The 19828-nt window shown below is 41.9% G+C and overlaps 1 protein-coding gene across 4 annotated transcripts in view; it reads left to right on the top strand.

Moving 5' to 3' along the window:
• Window positions 1-18493, top strand: part of LOC100119358 (multiple C2 and transmembrane domain-containing protein) — a 30947-nt gene extending 12454 nt beyond the window's left edge. For 2 of the 4 annotated variants that reach the window (XM_016984480.3, XM_008215119.4), the window contains exons 4-14: window positions 1958-2272; window positions 2548-2690; window positions 2800-2991; window positions 9050-9198; window positions 9449-9854; window positions 10246-10388; window positions 10542-10901; window positions 11160-11289; window positions 11620-11751; window positions 11828-12153; window positions 12236-18493. In XM_016984480.3, coding sequence (XP_016839969.1) covers window positions 1958-2272; window positions 2548-2690; window positions 2800-2991; window positions 9050-9198; window positions 9449-9854; window positions 10246-10388; window positions 10542-10901; window positions 11160-11289; window positions 11620-11751; window positions 11828-12153; window positions 12236-12371 — 2432 coding nt within the window. In that variant the 3' untranslated portion in view covers window positions 12372-18493. Of the gene's footprint in view, window positions 1-1957; window positions 2273-2547; window positions 2691-2799; window positions 2992-6158; window positions 6728-7361; window positions 7840-8666; window positions 8895-9049; window positions 9199-9448; window positions 9855-10245; window positions 10389-10541; window positions 10902-11159; window positions 11290-11619; window positions 11752-11827; window positions 12154-12235 lie in introns of those variants that run through there. The other 2 variants (XM_016984481.3, XM_008215120.4) reach the window with 2 other exon arrangements.
• The last annotated feature ends 1335 nt before the right edge of the window (window positions 18494-19828 follow it).

The following is a 19828-nucleotide window of genomic DNA, read 5'->3' as shown; positions in this document are numbered from 1 at the left end:
CCATACACACGAGATGGAACGTGCTATCGCGGGGCTTTCCGTTAAAATCTAAAGTTCATTCGAAATCAATATGCGCCGTTGTAAAGTGCGCAAATTGGCACTTGGAATTGAATGTCTATTCAGAGTCGTTCGCACAGCGATTTGATGATGATTGTCACGATCCGATCGCGAATAAGGCTGTCATTTTCTGTGCATTTATTATTGCTTTTATCTTTTATCTTCGACTGCAGAAAATGGTATAATTCCCACAGGTGGCTTCTATAGAATGACAATTTTCTTTAAAAAAAAGAGAAAAAAGTTTATCAGATATGCATAGGATTTATTTAAACTATATTTTACCGTTATCCTATTCTCGCGGAACACCTTTGATCTCGGCATAAGCGTATGGCGAAGGCAGAATTTTAGCTCGGGGAATTCCCTATTATACCCGGCGATTCTATTTCTTCTTTGTACCTGCCTGTGCGAAGCGTGGGATACAGTGTTATAGAGTTCGGGATAAGTCTCCCACGTATAACCATATTTTCTGAAATTTTAGTCAAGCAATCGAGTGTCTTCACGAATTTTCATTATTTTCATCGTCAAAAACGATCTTCCCCGTTCATCACACCGATTTCAGAAATAAAAAAAATATCTTTATTTTCTCAAAGCATATGTTTTATTTATTTAAAGTATTTGCTTTTCATGAGGCGAGGAAGGAAGAAGATTAAACGCGGTTCGTTTCATGTTAGAGGATCAAATAAACAGTCCCGCACGCGCAAAAAATCGAATTAGGTATTTTAGTCACGGCACTGTAATCTATATCTATAGGGTGATCGTTTTGATTTATGGACTGCTAGAATCATCGTTAAAGTCAACTTTCAAATCAATCGCCCACTTTATTTGCCGGCTATTCGTAAGCTCAAATATATGCATTTTTATTGTTTTTACAAAAGTTTCATACCGTGTTGATGAATTATTAAAAAAAAATTTTAAAACCAAAACATTTTTTCTCTCCCGAAAAAACGCAATAAAAGCGTCATTTCAGCAACAATCCACGGGCTCTTCAACAAGCAACACCTGAAAATCTCCAAACTTTCCCAGAAAATCCTCGAAACTTCGCTGTCTCTCCGCGTCTTTCGTTAGATTATTTCCAAGCCGTAAAAACCCGCAGCAGCGGCGGCGGCGCACGCGCTACCCGCAAAAAAATGGGTCACCCTGTATACTATCTTTTGTCAGTTTCGCGGATCAGGTTTGGTTCCACTTACACCTCCTCACACGCGCCCATGTCCGTGTGTGACTCCTACCGACTCGGCGCCGAGTTATATATCCGCTGTGGTCTTCGTGTACAGTCGGCCCCGCCGTTATACACACGGCGAACGTTTCTTTACACGAAGAAGCTTTTGTATAATGTACACACACGATAAATTACGAGAGTGAAAAATTGAAGAAGATGTTGGCTTTGCGCGATTTTACAACGACGTGACGTGCATTGTCTGCGGATTGAGTGCGTTTGTTTATGTATTCATGAGATTCCCGTGGTGGCGAAAGAAGGCCGACGTTATTATGTCCGAGGATATAGGTGAAGAATATATTTTTTTCTTTTGTTTATGTACGGTGATGTGGTATCGATCGGGGTTATTGCGGTTTATTATACATAGCGAATATGCATATCAGAGAATTAAGACACGATACTCACCTCCTATATCTAATCTAATCTCCAATTACGGTATAACATCTACAATTCACACAACGACAAAGACACCGCCAATCTCCCGCGATGCATCAATATTCCATTCGACATATTCGCAGATCGTCGCAATTCTCGCGCTAACCTTATTGATCCGCGCTCGCGCTCGACGCGATACATTCCCAACCCGTTCCAATTCAGCCAGAAATAAATAACCCTCTCTCTCTCTCTCTCTCTCACTCTCTCTCCATTCCTCCCTCAAATCAATTTTTCACCGATTCGACTGCACAGAATCTCCTCTGGCGCGTACGAACCGAGCGGACAAGGTGGTCCAGCTCCAGGACGACAGCTCGGGCCGTTGCAGCGACGGTTCGCCCAAGGCCCAGCGTCCATCTCCGGCAGCCTCACCCGCTGGGGTTTCCGGCGGCAGTGAGGCTCAGAACGAGGACGACGCCGGTGGCAAATCCGACGGCGGGGGTGTACCCACGGGTATCCTCCAGGACGAGTCGGCGCGTCGACGCGAGCTCGCGCTTCGGCAACACGCCTTCTTCCAGCTGCGGCTGCACATACGCAGAGGTGCCAATCTCGTCGCGATGGATCGATGCGGTGAGTTCGTGGAATTTTTGCTGGGAGATGGAAAATCATTTTGAGTGATATAGGGGGGATCTTATCGCGAGTGGCTAATTTCACGGCGAAGCGTTTCCTATATGCATTAGGGGGTAAATTGGGCAATCTCGCGGCGGGAAAGTGGGTTAAAGGGTGCGATTTAGAGGTTTAAGTTGTATAGCTCATTTCCGTTTTACTTTCGCGTATTAAGGAAAAATCGATAGCCGTATACGTATAACATAAAGGCGGTTTTTTTCTTTTTGTTTGACACTCAGGAGCCAGCGATCCTTACGTGAAAATAAAATGCAGCGGTCGTCTGTTACACAAGTCACGCACAGTTCACCGAGAATTAAACCCGGTGTGGGACGAGAGTGTGACCTTGCCAATCGAGGATCCGTTCCAGCCTCTTAATTTTAAGGTACACATATGCACTTAATATTGAATAAATTTTCTTCGACCGTAAAAGCTAGACCGTAAGTGGAACGAAAAGCAATAAACTCTGATCGATCGGATTCCCCGCTCCTCAGGTTTTCGATTACGACTGGGGTCTTCAGGACGACTTTATGGGTGCAGCACTGTTAGATTTAACGCAATTGGATTTAGGACACCCTCAAGATTTTACGCTAGAGCTCAAGGATCCGGCCAGGCCGCGCCAGCATCTCGGCGAGATTTTCATCTCCGCTACTCTCTGGCCGAGAAACCAGCAGGAGAAAGAGCAGGTGAGAGCAGTGTATTCGCTTCAAAAATAATTTATAAATAATTAAAAGAAAAAATACCGTAAGCGTCACGCCCACGGCGCAGCAGCGTTTTACACAAACGCAATAAATAAAGTGCCGACACAAAGCAGTAGAGCAAGCGCTCGGCGATTCCGCTGATTAACTTCGCGTCGAGCCCTCGGGAGAATTATTTTTCCCATATCGCGCGCTCACGGCTGTGGAAGGTAAAGCCGCCGTGGGTGACGCTATAGCGATGCCGGAAGTTGTTTGTGCGTATACGCAGCGCGTCGGCTCTGATAATTTAAAATCGAAGCGACGCTGATGCGCGCTTTTGAAATCATATCGAACTGGATCAGTCGAATGCGCGCGAGAGTTTCCGAAAGTGGTTCCGGAATAGAGTTTTGAGATAATCGTCCCGACGCGTCGTCGCTTTTCCATGAATGCATTAGCGTGTTTACGCTCGCTCGCGCAGGTGACCTTAATTCCGGGATCGTTAATAAGTGAATTATATTTTATGGAAAATCGAGATGACCCAGAAGTGTTATAATATAGTTTCCATAGCATCGAAGGAAAATCTCCACTATTGCCATACAGCCCGAATACAATACATGTCTTATCGCGCAGAGTGATGCGCTTAATGAAAACGAAGATAAATACGCCCTGCAGCGTGTATAGGTCTAAAAAAGTGAAGAAGAACCGACTCGCCAAGTGGACATTCGATTTGCGAAATTAGTGTAAACTAAAGAAGCTACGCAAACGCGCAAGGCGAGTTATCCCAGTGGACTTGTTCCAAAATGCTGGCTATATAAAAAAGCCTGCGCAAGATGCTTTTCCTGGAAACTCAAGAGACTGTGAAGTATCGCATCGAAGAAAATTAACAAAGCCGCGAGAGATATAGCTGGAAGTTTAATTCCATCATATAATCCACGGAGAAACGCTATCGTTTATTGTTCTCTCGCTTCTATACATGAACATTCTTTCACGAGAGCGTAAACTTCTTTACCGTGATTGAATTCAACTTTATATCTCCGCGTCAATAACCCGGTGCGCGACACATTCTCGCCGTTAACGAGGTGGCCGTAAAACGCATTAGGCGCTTCTCGGCTTTATATTCCAGCCGCGTATGTGTGAGCAGATCCGACGCTCGAGTTAATGACGCGACGTCCTTTACGAGCGAACGCGGAAAGAGACACGTAAGCGAATTGAAGATGAGAATTGGCCGAGTTATAGGTGTGTGTACGTGCTTTTGGCCTTTTTCCGAATTCGACGTTTCCTCGCGCATCTGTGTGTGGTCCTTGTATTTTTAGGGCCACCGCGCGCGCGGTGATTTATTATATCCCGCAAGCTGCGCCGAAAGCTCCGGCTTCGCTCTGAAATATGCGCTGCTAATCTGCGCGCATTTGTTGAATTAGTTGGGCCGTCATAACACTGCCGTTAAATAGAAAAGATCCTATGCTGCTTTAATAACAATAACGATTGTATTCTCGAGTTTGGAGCTTTTCCGAGCTTTTCTCGAATAAAATTTCTCGAGAGACCATTGTCGAGCTTTAAATAAAGTCGTTCTTTCTGTGCTGAAAGTTCCCTTATGCGCGTTTTATACATATAATTTCGCACATGCACTCTTGATACGGTATGTACGAAAAACCACGAGTTCAGCGGTCAACGATTTTTTTCAAACATCGCGTATACACGAGCTATATTCGCGTGTTCAGCCCCGCGACTGGAAAAAGAACGCTCTTTTTGCACGAAACCGACCGCGCAGCCGTCGTATATTTCCACGGAAAAATAATCAGGCAGAAAATTACAATACGAAATTTTCCAATGCACCGGACTCGTATCAACGGAAGCGCTCGCTTTAGAAAAAAAAAAAACTGCTTTGGAAGTAAACTCCGTCTATATTAGCATCTCATTATAACCATTTTATTCGGTGACTCACGCGACAAAAAAAACACAAGCTTCTCCTTATAATAAAACAGTTTATTTACACATCCAAGACAGGTATAAGCATAATCGTAGCCTCTGTGTATACGTTATACGAGGCAACTTTCATTCAACCGGGGGAATAATTTACGAGCTTTTTAGGCGCCGCTATGCAGCCGAGCGATTTTACGAGACAACCGATTTGGATTCTGTGCATATTGAAGAGTTAGAGCTTACTGCACACGTACGGGCGACAACAGTTGCGCAAACGCGACGTTAAGCGGCTCTAATTGAAGAGACGAGTGTATATTGTAGAGGAGATCGATGTGTCGCGTGCGTGAGTTTATTGTGTAACCTTTGTTTCCCGCGAGCTTATATCAGTGCGGTTAGCGATAAGCCAGACCGGATTCTTTTCTTTTCTGTGTACACCCGTACGTTATATATACAAAGTCGTTTCTTGTCTGTGCGCCGAGATAAGGGTTATATTAATGGATGTTGGGATATGTTGGCATAACGCGCAATTAGTCGGGCTTTATTGCGAGAGACATGGGTTTGTGTGATCGAATCGCTTACGCGGAATCTTGAAAACTAGAACAAACGAAGAACTGATGATAAGGTAATTCAGTCCAAACGAATGTATTTCACGCTGATGGCATCATTACTAATAAATTCCGGCATCATTTTTCATAATGAGTGCCACTTACAGACCGTGTATTACCAGAAGCACGTGTGCACTATCGCGTCATTCATCAGCGGAATACATCAACTCTCGGGACTTTCCTTGAAAACACACTGCACGTCGAAAAGCCGCACACACAATAACATTGTCCTCAATGTCACTCCGTCGAGCTACAATCAAATACCCCTAATTCACGCTTCGAGTAGCCGACGGACACGCCCGAATCAATCACCCACGCGCTTATAAATAAACCAGGTACTCTCGGCCAAACCGATGAAAATCCGCGAAAATCGTGAACTATAATCTCCCTCTTCGACATAAAGAGCGCTCTCGACGCTCTGCGTATACATACCGCGAACAAGTGTGCGATGAACCTGTCGCTGTGTGTATATAAGTGTTAGTGTTTACCCAACTCCTCTCTCTCTCTTTCTCTCTCTCTCTCTCTCTCTCTCTCTCTCTCTCTCTCTCTCTCTCTCTCTCTCTTACAGCCGAGTAGGTCTGAGAGAGAAGGGGCAGGCGAAACAACGTCGCTGCAGCGGCTCGACGGCTTAGGATAAAATTTAGCCAAGCGGAATCGAACGTCGGCTTCAGTGATGCCGAGTCTTTGGGCTCGAGCGCAAGTCTAATCGCGTCGGCGTGTGTACGTGTAATTTCTATATTTAGATCCGTCGCGCGCCGGCTATTCCGCTCTCCGTGAGTTTAGACACGTGTTTGTGTGCGCCTCTACTGTTTATTATACTGCGGACGTCGTCAGCTGTGATGCGGGCACTATACTGATAAATTAACGCGTTACTAGATGATTCAATTCTCGGCTATACTGTGATATATCGTTGATCGAATCGCTTGACGGAAGTTAAAATCGGAGTTTACATAACGCGTTTTTTTTACATTCGCATCGATCGCTCGCATTCGAGTGACCAATTAGCAGCAGCCTCCGAATATTTCGCCGGCGGCGCGTATATTGTTCTTTTTTTAATTTTCCCGCGCTCAAGGTCGACGAGCGGCCGCGCGTATTCGTATGTGAGTGCGATAGTGCTGGGGCTTGATGACGGAGAGCTTTCTGGAGTCGAAATGCCGAGAAATGCAGGAAGCGAAGGAAGCAAAGGAAGAGGAAAAGCGTCGAGATGACGATCGGGATGAGTGAGTTGTCTGGAAGAGTTGCGTGATTTTTTTTCACTCGTGGGTGAACGATGTGGCAGTGTTATCGTTTGATTTTAAAATTCTCGTTTTATCAAATTCGCTAGAGATCATAAAACTCGCTCGTAAAAAACGAAAGCGGTACGTAATTTTTATTTGGTTAAGTCGGTCGCGCAGTTTGCTCGCGGTGTGTACCGAGAAATAAAATCCGACCTCACAGAGAATTCTTTACTCAATGTCGCATTGTTTAACGAGACGTCTTATGTCCGCAAAGTTTTTTTCACTTTCTTTTCTTATACGTACCTTGTCGTCGCGTTGGATACTTTACACCGCTGCGACTAAAGCGATAATGACTCTTTTTAGAGTAATTACTCCGACGACCCATTAGCGCTTGAGAAAAAGGCAGAGAATTTTCTAATAATAATGCAGCGACGAAAACTCGAGATACAAAGTATAAGAGAAGTTTCTCAATAATTACACGCTGCCGTGTAACGGTGAGCTGCGATAAAAAAAAACAAAGCTTGTGCAACGTCGCAAGTCCGTAGCGCGCTTATGTCATCGTCGGTCAGATCTAACGCTCTCCTCTGCCCACGAGAACGAATCATCGAAAAGTACTCACTCACTCTCCTCAAAAAAGGACGAGCCCCGAGAATGGCCCACCACCGTCGACCTCCTCCGACGAAGCTCGCAAGCTGTCCCTGACGTCGGAGCGCGTCCTGGAACGTCTGGCCGAAGGCCTGCGCCAACACCCGGAGCTCCTGGAACAATACGCGGCCTTGACCGACAAGCTGAGCCAAGCCGCACCTGCCAAAATGTCTCCGACCGTCGAGGAGCCGGTCAAACGTCCGCCGCGAACGCGGGATAAACTGACGATGGCGGCGTTGAAGCTGCGGGTCGAACGAAGGGTCGAGCTTGTGGAAAAGCTCGTGGAGGCGAGGGCCGAGAAGGTCTGGGAGGAGTGTATGGAAAAGCGGCCCTGGCTCCAGCCCATCGAGACCTGGATCATGGAGAGGCACAAGGCTAGGCTCAAAGCCATCGAGGAGAATCACGGCAGGGGTTACAGTTCTGATAGCGAGATCAGTACGTCGCCGAGGAAGACGGACGCGACGAGAGAAGTGAGAGATTTGCTTGCTGCCTCCGTGACTGCGTGTGCTTGTATTTCGATGGAGGAATCGAGTGCGGATGCGCTAAAATTAAACTTATATATTGATTCACTCGGCTCTGTTTATCCATCGAACTCGCGGAAACTATTATAGCGCTTTAAGATTATCTCTGTCTCTCTCACTTGGGTAAACAAAAGCAATATATAATCTCCGCGGAGTTGTATTGAATTTCTGTTTCGCAAATTAATTTGTTTTTTCGCGATTCGGCGCACGCGCGCTGCCGTTGTATAATTGCGAGAGTCGGCTCTCCGTTAACGCGTAAAAAGGTCAGATAAATAATGAATTATGTCGACAATGACAGGAAATAGTGCGCCGTTTACTGGGTCATCGCGCATGCACACGTAACACACACGGCGACAATATGCACCGGAGTAATTGCCATGAAATTTGATGATCGCGCAGTGATATGCTACTTATATATTATACCGTGTGCTGGCTCCGATTAATACGTCGTACGCAGTTAAGGTGCTCCATTTCGTGTACTATCTGTAATTGAACGCGTTTAACTGGGCGATGCGCGAATTTATTACACGGCGATACAGCGTCGTCACGGTTTTGAATTTGCACATCGGTGTATAGTGGAAATGCAAAACTGCGGTTCTCAGGAGAAAGAAAACGAGTCATTTAGCAGCAAACCTTGACTAAAGCCGCGGAGAACCACATTTTTCTCGAACGACGAAATACAAGCAAAAAGAAAACGCACGAAGAGGCAGCACTTATTTCCTCGAGAAAAAAAAAGTAAACGCGAAAGTTACGAAGCAAACTCTGCTCTCCCCAAGGGCTCTCCGATTCTACTGCACGACGTGAAGAGCGAAAAATCCGAGGCGCGATTAGATGGACTACCGAAGAATCTCAAAGGCTCGACGAGCTCGTTGCAGTCATCCAAGATGACACCTACAGCTGCTATTAATGCAGCAGTCGAGGTTATCGATGCTCGACCCGACTCTCCCGACTTCTTCGATAAGATCAAGGGGAATTTCAAGGATAGGATGGAGGATATTCACAGGGTACATTAATCGTTGTTGCGAATGAGAAGTTTATGCGCGGTGCGCTAACAGTTTAAAATTCAAAATATATAATCAAAGTTTTTTCCTCATCGAGTGTACATCGAGTGTTAAGCTTACTCGAACTAAACTTTACACACGCGTCGTATTCATTGCAGTACTTCCAAAGGAGCAGTCGACTGGCGGACGTGAATCGGAAGCTAAAGTCTCAGATATGGAGTTCGGTTGTAACAATAGTCCTCGTCGAGGCGAAGAACCTACTGCCAATGGATATCGACGGTCTCTCGGATCCTTACGTCAAGTTCCGGTAAGATAAAATATTCCCGTTCCCTCTTACTGCATATTTTTCTCTCCCAAGCGCGACATTAAGTTATGCGCGTTTTATATATTATTCTTATATCCACACAGTATTACACACAGAAATGATGTGTGCGCGACCCGCAAGATTTATTTTTTAATGCTCATAAAGTTCGCTCGTAAAGCGCATGCATATACTCTACATAGAGCGAGGGTGATTTAAAGCCTCCGAAATTTCTTCATAAAACACTTCTTCGCAGCCTGGGCACCGAGAAGTACAAATCAAAGGTGGCGAACAAGACCCTGAACCCGGTCTGGCTGGAGCAGTTCGACCTGCACCTCTACGAGGATCCATACCTGGGCCAGGAGTTGGAGGTGACCGTCTGGGACAGGGACAGGAGTCACCAGGACGACCTGATGGGTCGAGCGGTCATCGACCTGGCGACCCTTGAGAGGGAGACGACGCACCGGCTGTGGCGGGACCTCGAAGACGGCGCTGGTAACATCTTCCTGCTGCTCACCATCAGTGGGACTACCGCGAGCGAGACCATCAGCGACTTGGCTGCGCACGAGGAGACGCCTCAGGAGAGGGCTCGGATGATGCAGAAGTACGCGCTGGCTAACACGTTGCAGAGGCCACGGGACGTTGGCCACCTGACGGTCAAGGTATTGTGTAGTGTCTCTGTGCTGTCGTTTGTGCTGCGAAGGGTGGAAGGGACTTTGGTCGGTTGAGGGGCTTCCTAGTATGCGGAAGCGGCATGTCTGTCTGTCTGTTGGAATTTCTTTGTCTGCCGATGCCGATGATAAATATGCTAAGGATGGTATTTCCATATTCTCGCGTGTGATTCCCAGTCTCTTGTGGAATTTTTATTACAGACTCGTGTTCGCATCAGGACTATTATTATACGCAGCTCTAGTCCGTCGTAACGATTTTCAGCTATACCTTACCGTTTTATGTAACGGTGGTAAAAAAAGAAAGAAAAAAAGCTTCCGCGGTTCCGAAAATTAACTCCCGACACACAACTTTGTGCAATATCGCTAATTATAATTCTTCCAGGTTTACCGAGCGCAAGGCCTCGCCGCAGCCGACTTGGGTGGTAAGAGCGATCCTTTCTGCGTTCTCGAACTTGTCAACTCGAGGCTGCAGACTCAGACGGAATACAAGACTTTGACACCGAACTGGCAGAAAATCTTCACTTTGTAAATGTCATCGCATCTCTCTCACGTTGCATACTTTTGATAAATCACTCGGTTTAATCTCGTTTTTTTTTTGTACCGAACTGAATCACGCATTTTAATCGAGTGCGCGATGACGAAACAGTTTTGACTAAAGAGACGATGAAACTTTTTCAGCAACGTGAAGGACATAAACTCGGTGCTGGAGGTGACGGTGTACGACGAGGACCGGGACCACAAGGTCGAGTTCCTCGGGAAAGTCGCGATACCGCTCCTGAAGATTCGCAACGGCGAGAAACGCTGGTACGCGCTCAAAGACAAGAAGCTGCGATGTCGAGCCAAAGGCAACAGCCCGCAGATCCTGCTCGAGCTCACCGTCCTCTGGAACGTCCTTCGGGCCTGCATAAGGACGCTCAATCCCAAGGAGAAGAAGTACATGGAACCCGAGATGAAGTTCAAGAGGCAGGTCTTCCTCAGGAACGTCCTCAGACTCAAGTCGATCATCGTTATATTCATCGATTTGGGGAAATACATACAGTAAGAACCTGTAATCTGAATTATTACATAGCCAGATTTTCCAAAAACAATGATATTCCAAAAGCAAAACGCTGCACGCGAAGCCAGAGCACAATGCGCGTAAGCTGCTGCACAATGGAAAATAATTGGAGCATGAAAGCAAACGAAGATGGGAGCTGCGCGCGCGCGTGTATACCGCAGCAGTAGCAGCGGTTCCCTTTGTGGACTCGCTTATTGTTGATTTTTCCGACCGACTAAACTGACATCTCCGAATTGCAGGAGCTGCTGGGAGTGGGAGAGCAAGATGCGCAGCATCATCGCCCTCGTCCTCTTCGTCGTAGGAGTCTATTACTTTGAGCCCTACATGATACCGACTGCTGCTTTCCTCATCCTATTCAAGTACTATGTGGTAAGGATGCATTACCTATACGCATTTCCTTCTCCTCTATACTCTAACGCTTACAAAAAGCTTATGCACTAACTCCCCGTACCGCAATGACTTACACAACAAAGCAGCAGTCCTTAGTACTTCTCTCTCACTTTCTCTCCCACGATGATAAAGGAAAACGCGTTGCTTCCATTGTGTAATATATTACATCTCTTTGCATGACGCTTTTCCAAGGCACAAGGTTGGATTAAAAATACAATGGAGCTCGACGTTATCGCTCGAGAATACATAAATCGAGAGAAAGAGACGGGTTGATCGATAAATTTGCTTGAATCCTTGCTTTGCGAACAGGTAGCAGTTTTGACCGGAGCTCCTCTTCCTCACCAGATGACCGTTCACGTTCAAGATTCTACGGACCCCACCTCGGAAGACGGTCCTCCGACTCCCGGAGACGACGACGACGACGACGAAGACAAAGACAAGGTATGCAAAGTTAGCTAGTGCACTGTAACCTTGTACGAAAGTAAGGGTCGATTATGATTCTGGTGATTCGTCACAGGAGGAGAAAAAGAGTCTGAAGGAGCGACTGCAGGCAATACAGGAAGTGACGCAGACGGTGCAAAACTCGATCGGCTACATAGCGAGCCTCTGCGAGAGGGTGAAGAACCTGTTCAACTTCACCGTTCCTTACCTCAGCTATCTCGCGATGCTGCTGGCGATCCTCGCGATGGTCGTACTCTACCTCGTCCCGGTGCGCTACTTGATACTCGGCTGGGGCGTCAACAAGTTCGCCCGGAAACTCATCAGGCCTCACACGGTGCCCAACAACGAAGTTCTCGATCTCATATCCAGGGTACCCGACGACGAGGAGCTGCTAAACTACAGGTTTGCGCACAGCACGCATCAAAACCTGACCCATACCTAGTCATACCTGACGGCTGTAACCGCGTATGCCTTGTTCTTTCAGGGAGTTGAAACCGGTACCAACGGCCGACTGCGAGAGCCGATCAGCCGCGGGTGCATCGGTTAATCCCACGGCTGGAAGCACCGGTACGGCGACGCGTCGCGAGCTCCGGAAGCGTCACAAACAGGCGGCCGCGTAGCAACAGCATGTCCCGCGGCCTGATGTCGCGGGCCTCAGGGCACACGGCGTTCTCAAGCGCTCTCTGCTGCGTCAGAAGTTCGAGTACCTTCGCCAGCGGATGGGCTCAACCGAGAAGCCGGAAACCATGCCCGACATGGACTGAGACACTGAGCACGAGATGTTATGCTACTGCGTGTGTGCGTGTGTGCAAACGACAGACGCGTCAGAGTTGTTGTTGTTCTTCTTGTTCCGGTTAGCAGGCGATTATGCTTCGACGCAGGCTTGGACGACTCGCGAGGACTGCAGTCATTTTTTTATATATACATTACTACACACTTCCAAAGAACATAACATTCATAGTGCGAATATTTCGTTAATACTTTACATATTTTACTCGTATGAACTTCCAGTTTTTTGATAATTTTCTTTTATGGTGTTTTTAGTCAAGAGGGACTGATTTACAATATGTGTTTTACAACGATAGGTTTATATCGACATAACGACGTTTAAGATGTGATAAATTGTATAAGATAAGTTGTTTAAGTGCACTCGTTTTAGGTGCACCCGCGCATGTAAGGAGCCGCATGTTATAGTTTACTATGATTTCAATGGTCGTCCGAGTCAGCGTCGAGGTGATCACGCGTTACATGGAAACGGATCACGATCGCGCGAAGATTTTTAAATAGCTGCCTTATTAAAGTAAAAAAAAACAAACGATTTAAGAAAAAAAGGCGTTGGATTATTATAAAGTAAAATGAAACGTTGATGTTTTTCCACAGCACTGAGTCAATAGCCGCTAATTATTTTTGTAATTATATCCCTTTTAAGATTCCAGTTATATAATATGCTCGCTACGTATATTTATTATCGATGTAAGCAATTTTTACGATCATATGTACAATCAAAGTATATTTAAAACATAAAGTTATTTATACATTTTTAATGTGACATAATGTTAAGCAAATTATAGATTAGGATTTAAGCTGGAGAATCCGCAATTGCAAAATAATTAAACGCAATTTTCTCGGTGCTGTTATATCTCTCAATATTTTAATTCGCGCAAACCTATATTATGGTATTATATATACTTGAATCCGTGTAAATGTTTTCCAAACGCTGACTTCGAGCATCTGCGTATTAGCAAAGCCAAAAAAAATCAGTCGCGCAAATTATATTCTGTATTATATAAAATATGAATAATGAAAGGCTTTGTCAATTATGTATAAAACGAAAAGTATGCTTACGAAAACAAAACTTCTTCTCACAGGAATAGGCTATAGTAAATGGAAAATTATGTGTGCAACAAAACGTGATTTCGTACTTCCATAATTCTAAATGCAAAGTAATGCAAGGTCGACAATTTTTTGTTTTCGTAAGATGTAAGCGTGAGCTTCTCTCGTTTCGATTATAAATGATGATCTCTCTGCTATCCACACTATGTGCTTCGAAAATTCGTGCGATCGCGTTTCTCTGGAGTGAAAGATTTGTAGAATGAAAAACCTTTACGTAGGCTATCGACTAGCAGAAAGTCATAGTCGACATATTTTGACGTCAGGAAAGAAACATTGACTAATGGGCTATTCGATTTCCTTTCTTGATTAACCATCAGATTTGTAATTAGCGACTACATTTTTAAAGACCAAATTATGAGACCAAGTATGCGCTTGATTTTTAGTCGTTGTTCCTAAACATATATACATACTATCATACCGCCTTTAGTTTGAAGAATAAAAGATCGAATGTAATTCGTTTTCAACTATACGTACAAATCTACAATTATTTTTTGTATCTTTAAATCATTGAAGACTTCCACAAAGTTGGCCAAACTATAGTTTAAGAGATATTAATGGAGATGTTTGTGAAATATTAGTTAATGGAACGTTATGACTATTTTCTAAAATGTAGCAGAGCGAGAAAAGATATTAGAGGCCAATGGTAGAACATTGACGAATGAAAACAATTTTATTTTTAAACTGTTTATCGTACAACAAAGTTACAAATTTTATCGACTAACGAAATTAGATTTCTATATATAGTCAGATATATATGTATACCGCTTACGTTTCTAAATTGATAAAACCTGACTGCAAATCATAATCACTAACATAATCAAGAAAAAATCATGATCTATCGCTAAAAATGGAGACATCAATAATTTTCGACACATTTATAGCTAATTACAAATTGGGTCGTTAATAAGATCAATTGAAAGGCCAGACGATAAACTTATGCCATATCCAACATAGAAGAATCATATAATATTACAAATCGCACGAAATTCGAAAAAAAAATTTCAAGCGTAAAAATAAATTACGCGTACATTACAACGCAATACCTATAATATATGAATACAAAATACATTGACTCTTCTAGCATATCTTTAAAAACTGATAAATCAAGCGTAAATAATTTCTATAGAGAATTTCGATAACTACTACGTCTAGCTTTATCGGATTCGAGAGGAGGTATACGTAGATGATACACACACAGTTAAATATATCTTCATTATTACGATCTTTTTCGGAAGATCGCCGACCATTTCGTCCATCGATGTCTTAGGTTAGCTAGGCTAAAGAAATTTAACGAATTGCGGGAGTAGGCAGACGTAAGATTATTTGATGATCATAAATTGTTTTCAACAAATAAATGGTTTATTTTCATTATATGAATCGAAAATCGAAAGCATTAAGTTTAACAAAATTATTTTTCACATCAAAGTATTGTGAAATGACGATTTGCTTATTCCTGCCCACGAGAAAACTGTTAAAGCTCGCTTTGGCCGTGCAGTAAAATTGCTACAGCACGGTTATCACAAATAAACGTATGCATGTGCATTATAAAGTATAAAGACAAACAAAGTGATTGTAATGAATGAAAGTGAAGGCTTGCAAGAGAGTGTGATAAAAACGTTAGATTAACATTAGAATGACAATGCGAGAAGAAATATTACAAGTTAGTTCCTTGCTTCCTTATCCGCGAAAACATCACAGACCATTGCGATTCAAGTTTTAAGATAATATTAGACGAAACTTGGGCACATAAAGTAAATACTACTATTTATGAACTCATAACTTTATGGTGCACTTTTAAAGTATTGTAATTCTTTACAGACCTATACTGTCAGTTTTGAGTTAGCTTAGTTTCTTACAAATGTACGCGTTTAAATACATGAAGTAAATTGCCGAAAAACATCACTAAATTTGACGCGTCCTTTAAATTATGATGGTTATCTGATAACATGAAGTTTGAACGTATAAAAAATTAGAACTGAATTAGAGCTTAAAATTTCAACATTATATTTTAAAGCAAGTTTGAGTGTTGGTGAAAGACGAATAACAAGTTGAGCTTAAAAACTAAAGTGCTATATTTCTTCAGGATTTTTTTATATTCTGCTGGAGGAGATTTCATAAATCTCTAGAAATATTTTTTATACTGGCGTGTTGTGTTAAGCTTATAAGATGAATCGAGACGTACGATTTTCAAACAAAATCGACTATGTTATAAGATTGGCTACCGAGCATCGCAATAGCATCATAATTTTTTTGTTAGACGTGTGGTCACTTCTCATGGAGCTTAATTCTAAAATTTGCTGTGCATCTACCAAAAAATAGAAAGGTGAAAGTTGATCACCAAAAGTTAAATCATGATATGATCAAGTTCTGTGCTATTATACAAAGAAGCATGTATATTTTGCACAAATTATTCAAAAAATGATTATATGTATACCTGTAATCTAAAATGGAATCGTAGAATAAAATCGACGATTTTTGCCTGTGCATGCTTTCTCGTTAGAACGTCATTTGATAATATGAATTTAATAAATTATTGAATAATGATCTTTTCTAAACGAATAAATTAATGTCTTACTATCTTCTAAAACTAATTCAGATGATTGTGTTATACAATAGCCTCTGTACTTTATTTCTAAAACTCAACCATCGTTGATCTATTATATTTTAAAATAAATATATGTGTATAGAGAGCTGGGCCTACGGACACGAAAAAATAAATGTATAAAAGTAACCAACTTTGCATTTAACAAGAATACCTTTAATTACAAATACATCGATTAAGATGTCTTTTGATATACTATATCTTTACAAAAATTTTTAGTCTCTTATATGTATATGGAAATAATGTATGAGCCACTATTTCTTTAGTCACGATTCCAAATTTATTTATTTAAACTCGATTTGAGTTATAAAATTATTCGTTTTTTATCATATAAAAAAAAAAATCTACTTTCAAATAGTTTAAATGAATAAATTATTCTGATCAATGTGCATAGCAAAGTATATTCTGTGCATACGTTACTTACATCAGTTAGGCAATGAAATATCATAACTAACAGCGGCGAACATTCGATCGTTCATTGAAATGAAAAATTATTTAGAAGCAATGATTGCATAATCATTGATTATAAAATAATCAATTATCTGAACTATGTCATAATTTCCGAGCATAAAACAGTTTTGAGTATCTTAAGTAAAAGGAAATCTGCTTTTCAAAAAAAATCCTGTATACAACAGCATTGATTATATATGAGTAAGAAACATTCCTAATTATTATTTATCAATATTTATGAATAAAGCGACGTGTTAAATAAGATTTTCGTGAGAAATAATGGATTTAGTAATTTCAACAACGTGTCATGCCCTTTTATACTCTTCCATTTTTGTACTTCCAATGTTTCAAGTGTATACGAGACTTTAATAGTTTTTTAGGTATATAAGTTACAGCTTTTGGTGTGTCTTTTATAAAATATATTGGATAGAAGCAATTCGATGTTAAAAGTAATTTTTCTAGTTACTATTATAGAGATTTTTCTAAAACAAACTGCATGTTTGCACAGGCACTATCCTGTCACGCACTCCTATAAAATAGACTAAACAAAATATTGATACAAGACGTTATACTTCGATAAATACTATATGAATAAAAGGAAGGACCTGAGATCAATTAAAAGTGTGTATCAAGTATAGTATATAAATATTAGACTTTGAAAGTAAATACAAAGTGTACAAATTATTGTTGAGTTGTATTAAAAAGTTGACATATATAAATATTATGCGATATCGCAGCCAAAAGGACGTGAGACTATGTAAATAATTTAGAAAAGTCAATTTGAAGAATGAAAATATAATTGTTGGTTATAAATACTGTTTTTGAGCGATCTGAACATTTACGATTTCCAACTAAAACTCATGTCCTTCCTTTCTCGAGAAAACTAGTCTATATAAACTCGATAAGTCACGAATCATGGACAAATGCTGCTTATCGAAAATAGTTCTACGCATTCTTTTAAATCGCTTGTGACTACAAAAATTCATTCAACTGATGCATCATTTGTTGAATAAAATTTCCAAAAATGTAACATTATATGTTACAACTTTATATTGGCAAACGTATCTTATTTTATATTTCAATCTTTATCACCGAACATACTTAGCGCTCAATTTAGTTGCATATTCGAGCGTGAAATTTTCAATTTTCTTCGTATTATAATAAATACAAATTTTTCAAGCGAGAAAGCTTCAGTAGTCAATAATAGGCACAAGCATCGAATTATAAATTTATAACAGGTCAAGGATAAGATTTTAACAGTAGAATGCCTAAAAAGTTTCGCGTACTAATGTTGACGGTCTGGCAAGAGTTTGAGCATCAATTGCGATGAAATCTCGTCGAATAAGTGCAAAATTATACTTCTATACTATATTATAATATATCTTGAAATTATGAATGTTCAAACTATTGATCCAGATAAAAAAAAACACAGAAATTGCAAAAAAATGCTTCGCACAGAATTCTTAACTTCCTGAATCTAATTAGTGTATTAGAGGACGATTGTGCAGTGCGATTGTGATCTGATCGGATGGCTGTCGCAAAATTGCAACCAATTGAACAAACGATGTTTGTACTGCTGATCGATTTGCGCATGCGAACGAGCTACGTACGCTGCGGACTTTTGAAATCGAATTGTCTTCGTTTCTGGGTCGAACGCAACGCAAACCCGATCATTGCAGCAAATTGCGTTCATGTACTTACGAAGTGATAAAAAATCGTTATTATTATCATTATTATATTATATATGAAGAAGAGATAAATATCGAAATAAATGAAGCTTTTATTAATATCCAATAATCTCCCGTTGTTTATTGCGCATTCCTCCAGACATATATAGTATATCCTCCAACTTCAACGCAAGAGCTTGATATTTTCGCGCATTCGCGAAGAGAGGTGAAAGTGCCGGCGGCACGGAAACGACAAAGGCATATTTACGCCTGCCATAGTTCGGGCCAACAGTAATCGAGTCACGGAGCTATACTCGCGGCTCGTCACGTTCCTCGCGGGGCTAACAAGGAAACACGTGACAAGTGCTAATGCACAATGGATTAGGCTGACGAATCGTTTCTCTTGATACGCGAGATGAAACGAGGGGTCAACGCGATGCCGTCGACGATTCGATCAGACGTGACGAGCTTGCAGATGTCGGGGATCGGGATGAGCTTGAAGTCCGTTTTTTACCGTATAATTTGTAATTATGTTTCGAATAAGGATTTTGCGAAACGCTTTGTTTTGTGCTCTTTTGGCGCGACAGCAAATTCAAATTAAAACGCGCTTAGACATTGTGAAAATGTGTCTCGGCACATTCTTGAACTCTTGACCTGGTAAAATGATAAATTGCACGTCTTGAATGTAATGGCGATATAATGACTTTAATAACGCTGCGTTTACGCTATTAATTATAACTTGCGTAACGTGCTTTACAATGAATTGCCAAATTAAAACTATTGTGAAAAAAGTTAAACGAGCCGCTTGTAAAGTCGTTGCAGAAACAAGCAAGGCGTTTTTTTTTGTTTTTTGAGATGCTTAACATCGAATCGCTCTTGGGGGGAAGCATCTCTAAGTGGAACAACCTGCTTTCCTGCTACACACGAGATTAGACCGATAGCGTTCGTTAGCAATTCGATTCCTAAATCTCGTTTGCCTCTTATATCTCGGCTCCGGATCAGTCCACTTTTCTCCCGCTCGCTAAACAATGTATTTTAAGTATATTGTACAAACGAATCAATGATTAAAAAAAGATAATAACGAGGGGAAGAAATATTTTCGTATATTGACCATCAGTCGATTCCTCTAATAAGCCGTAAACACAATTTCTACGCCTGTCGACTCGCATCAGTCCCGCAAGGCATATCAGCTACAAGAAAAAGAAAGTCCGAAAAATCAGAGCATACGACGTGGACACAAAACTGACAGAAATGCGTGCGTCGGAAGGAGCGGAGGAAAAAAAACGAATTAGATCGAAATCGTTCACCTCTAGCGCTCTCTGCGGGAAAGTTCTTTTCTAGCCTCCAGGTGTGTCCTAGACCTTGCCCGAAGGTGAAAGTAAAAGCCGGCGCTCTCGGGATGATCAACAGCCTCGACCAAGATCGCCACTTTGACAATCGGCAACAGATTCGAATCGTGATCCAA

The sequence above is a fragment of the Nasonia vitripennis genome, chromosome 3 (genome assembly GCF_009193385.2).
Source record: "Nasonia vitripennis strain AsymCx chromosome 3, Nvit_psr_1.1, whole genome shotgun sequence".
NCBI lineage: Eukaryota > Metazoa > Arthropoda > Insecta > Hymenoptera > Pteromalidae > Nasonia > Nasonia vitripennis.
Note: the sequence above shows the minus strand (reverse complement) of the source record. Positions and strands in the feature narration are given on the sequence as shown.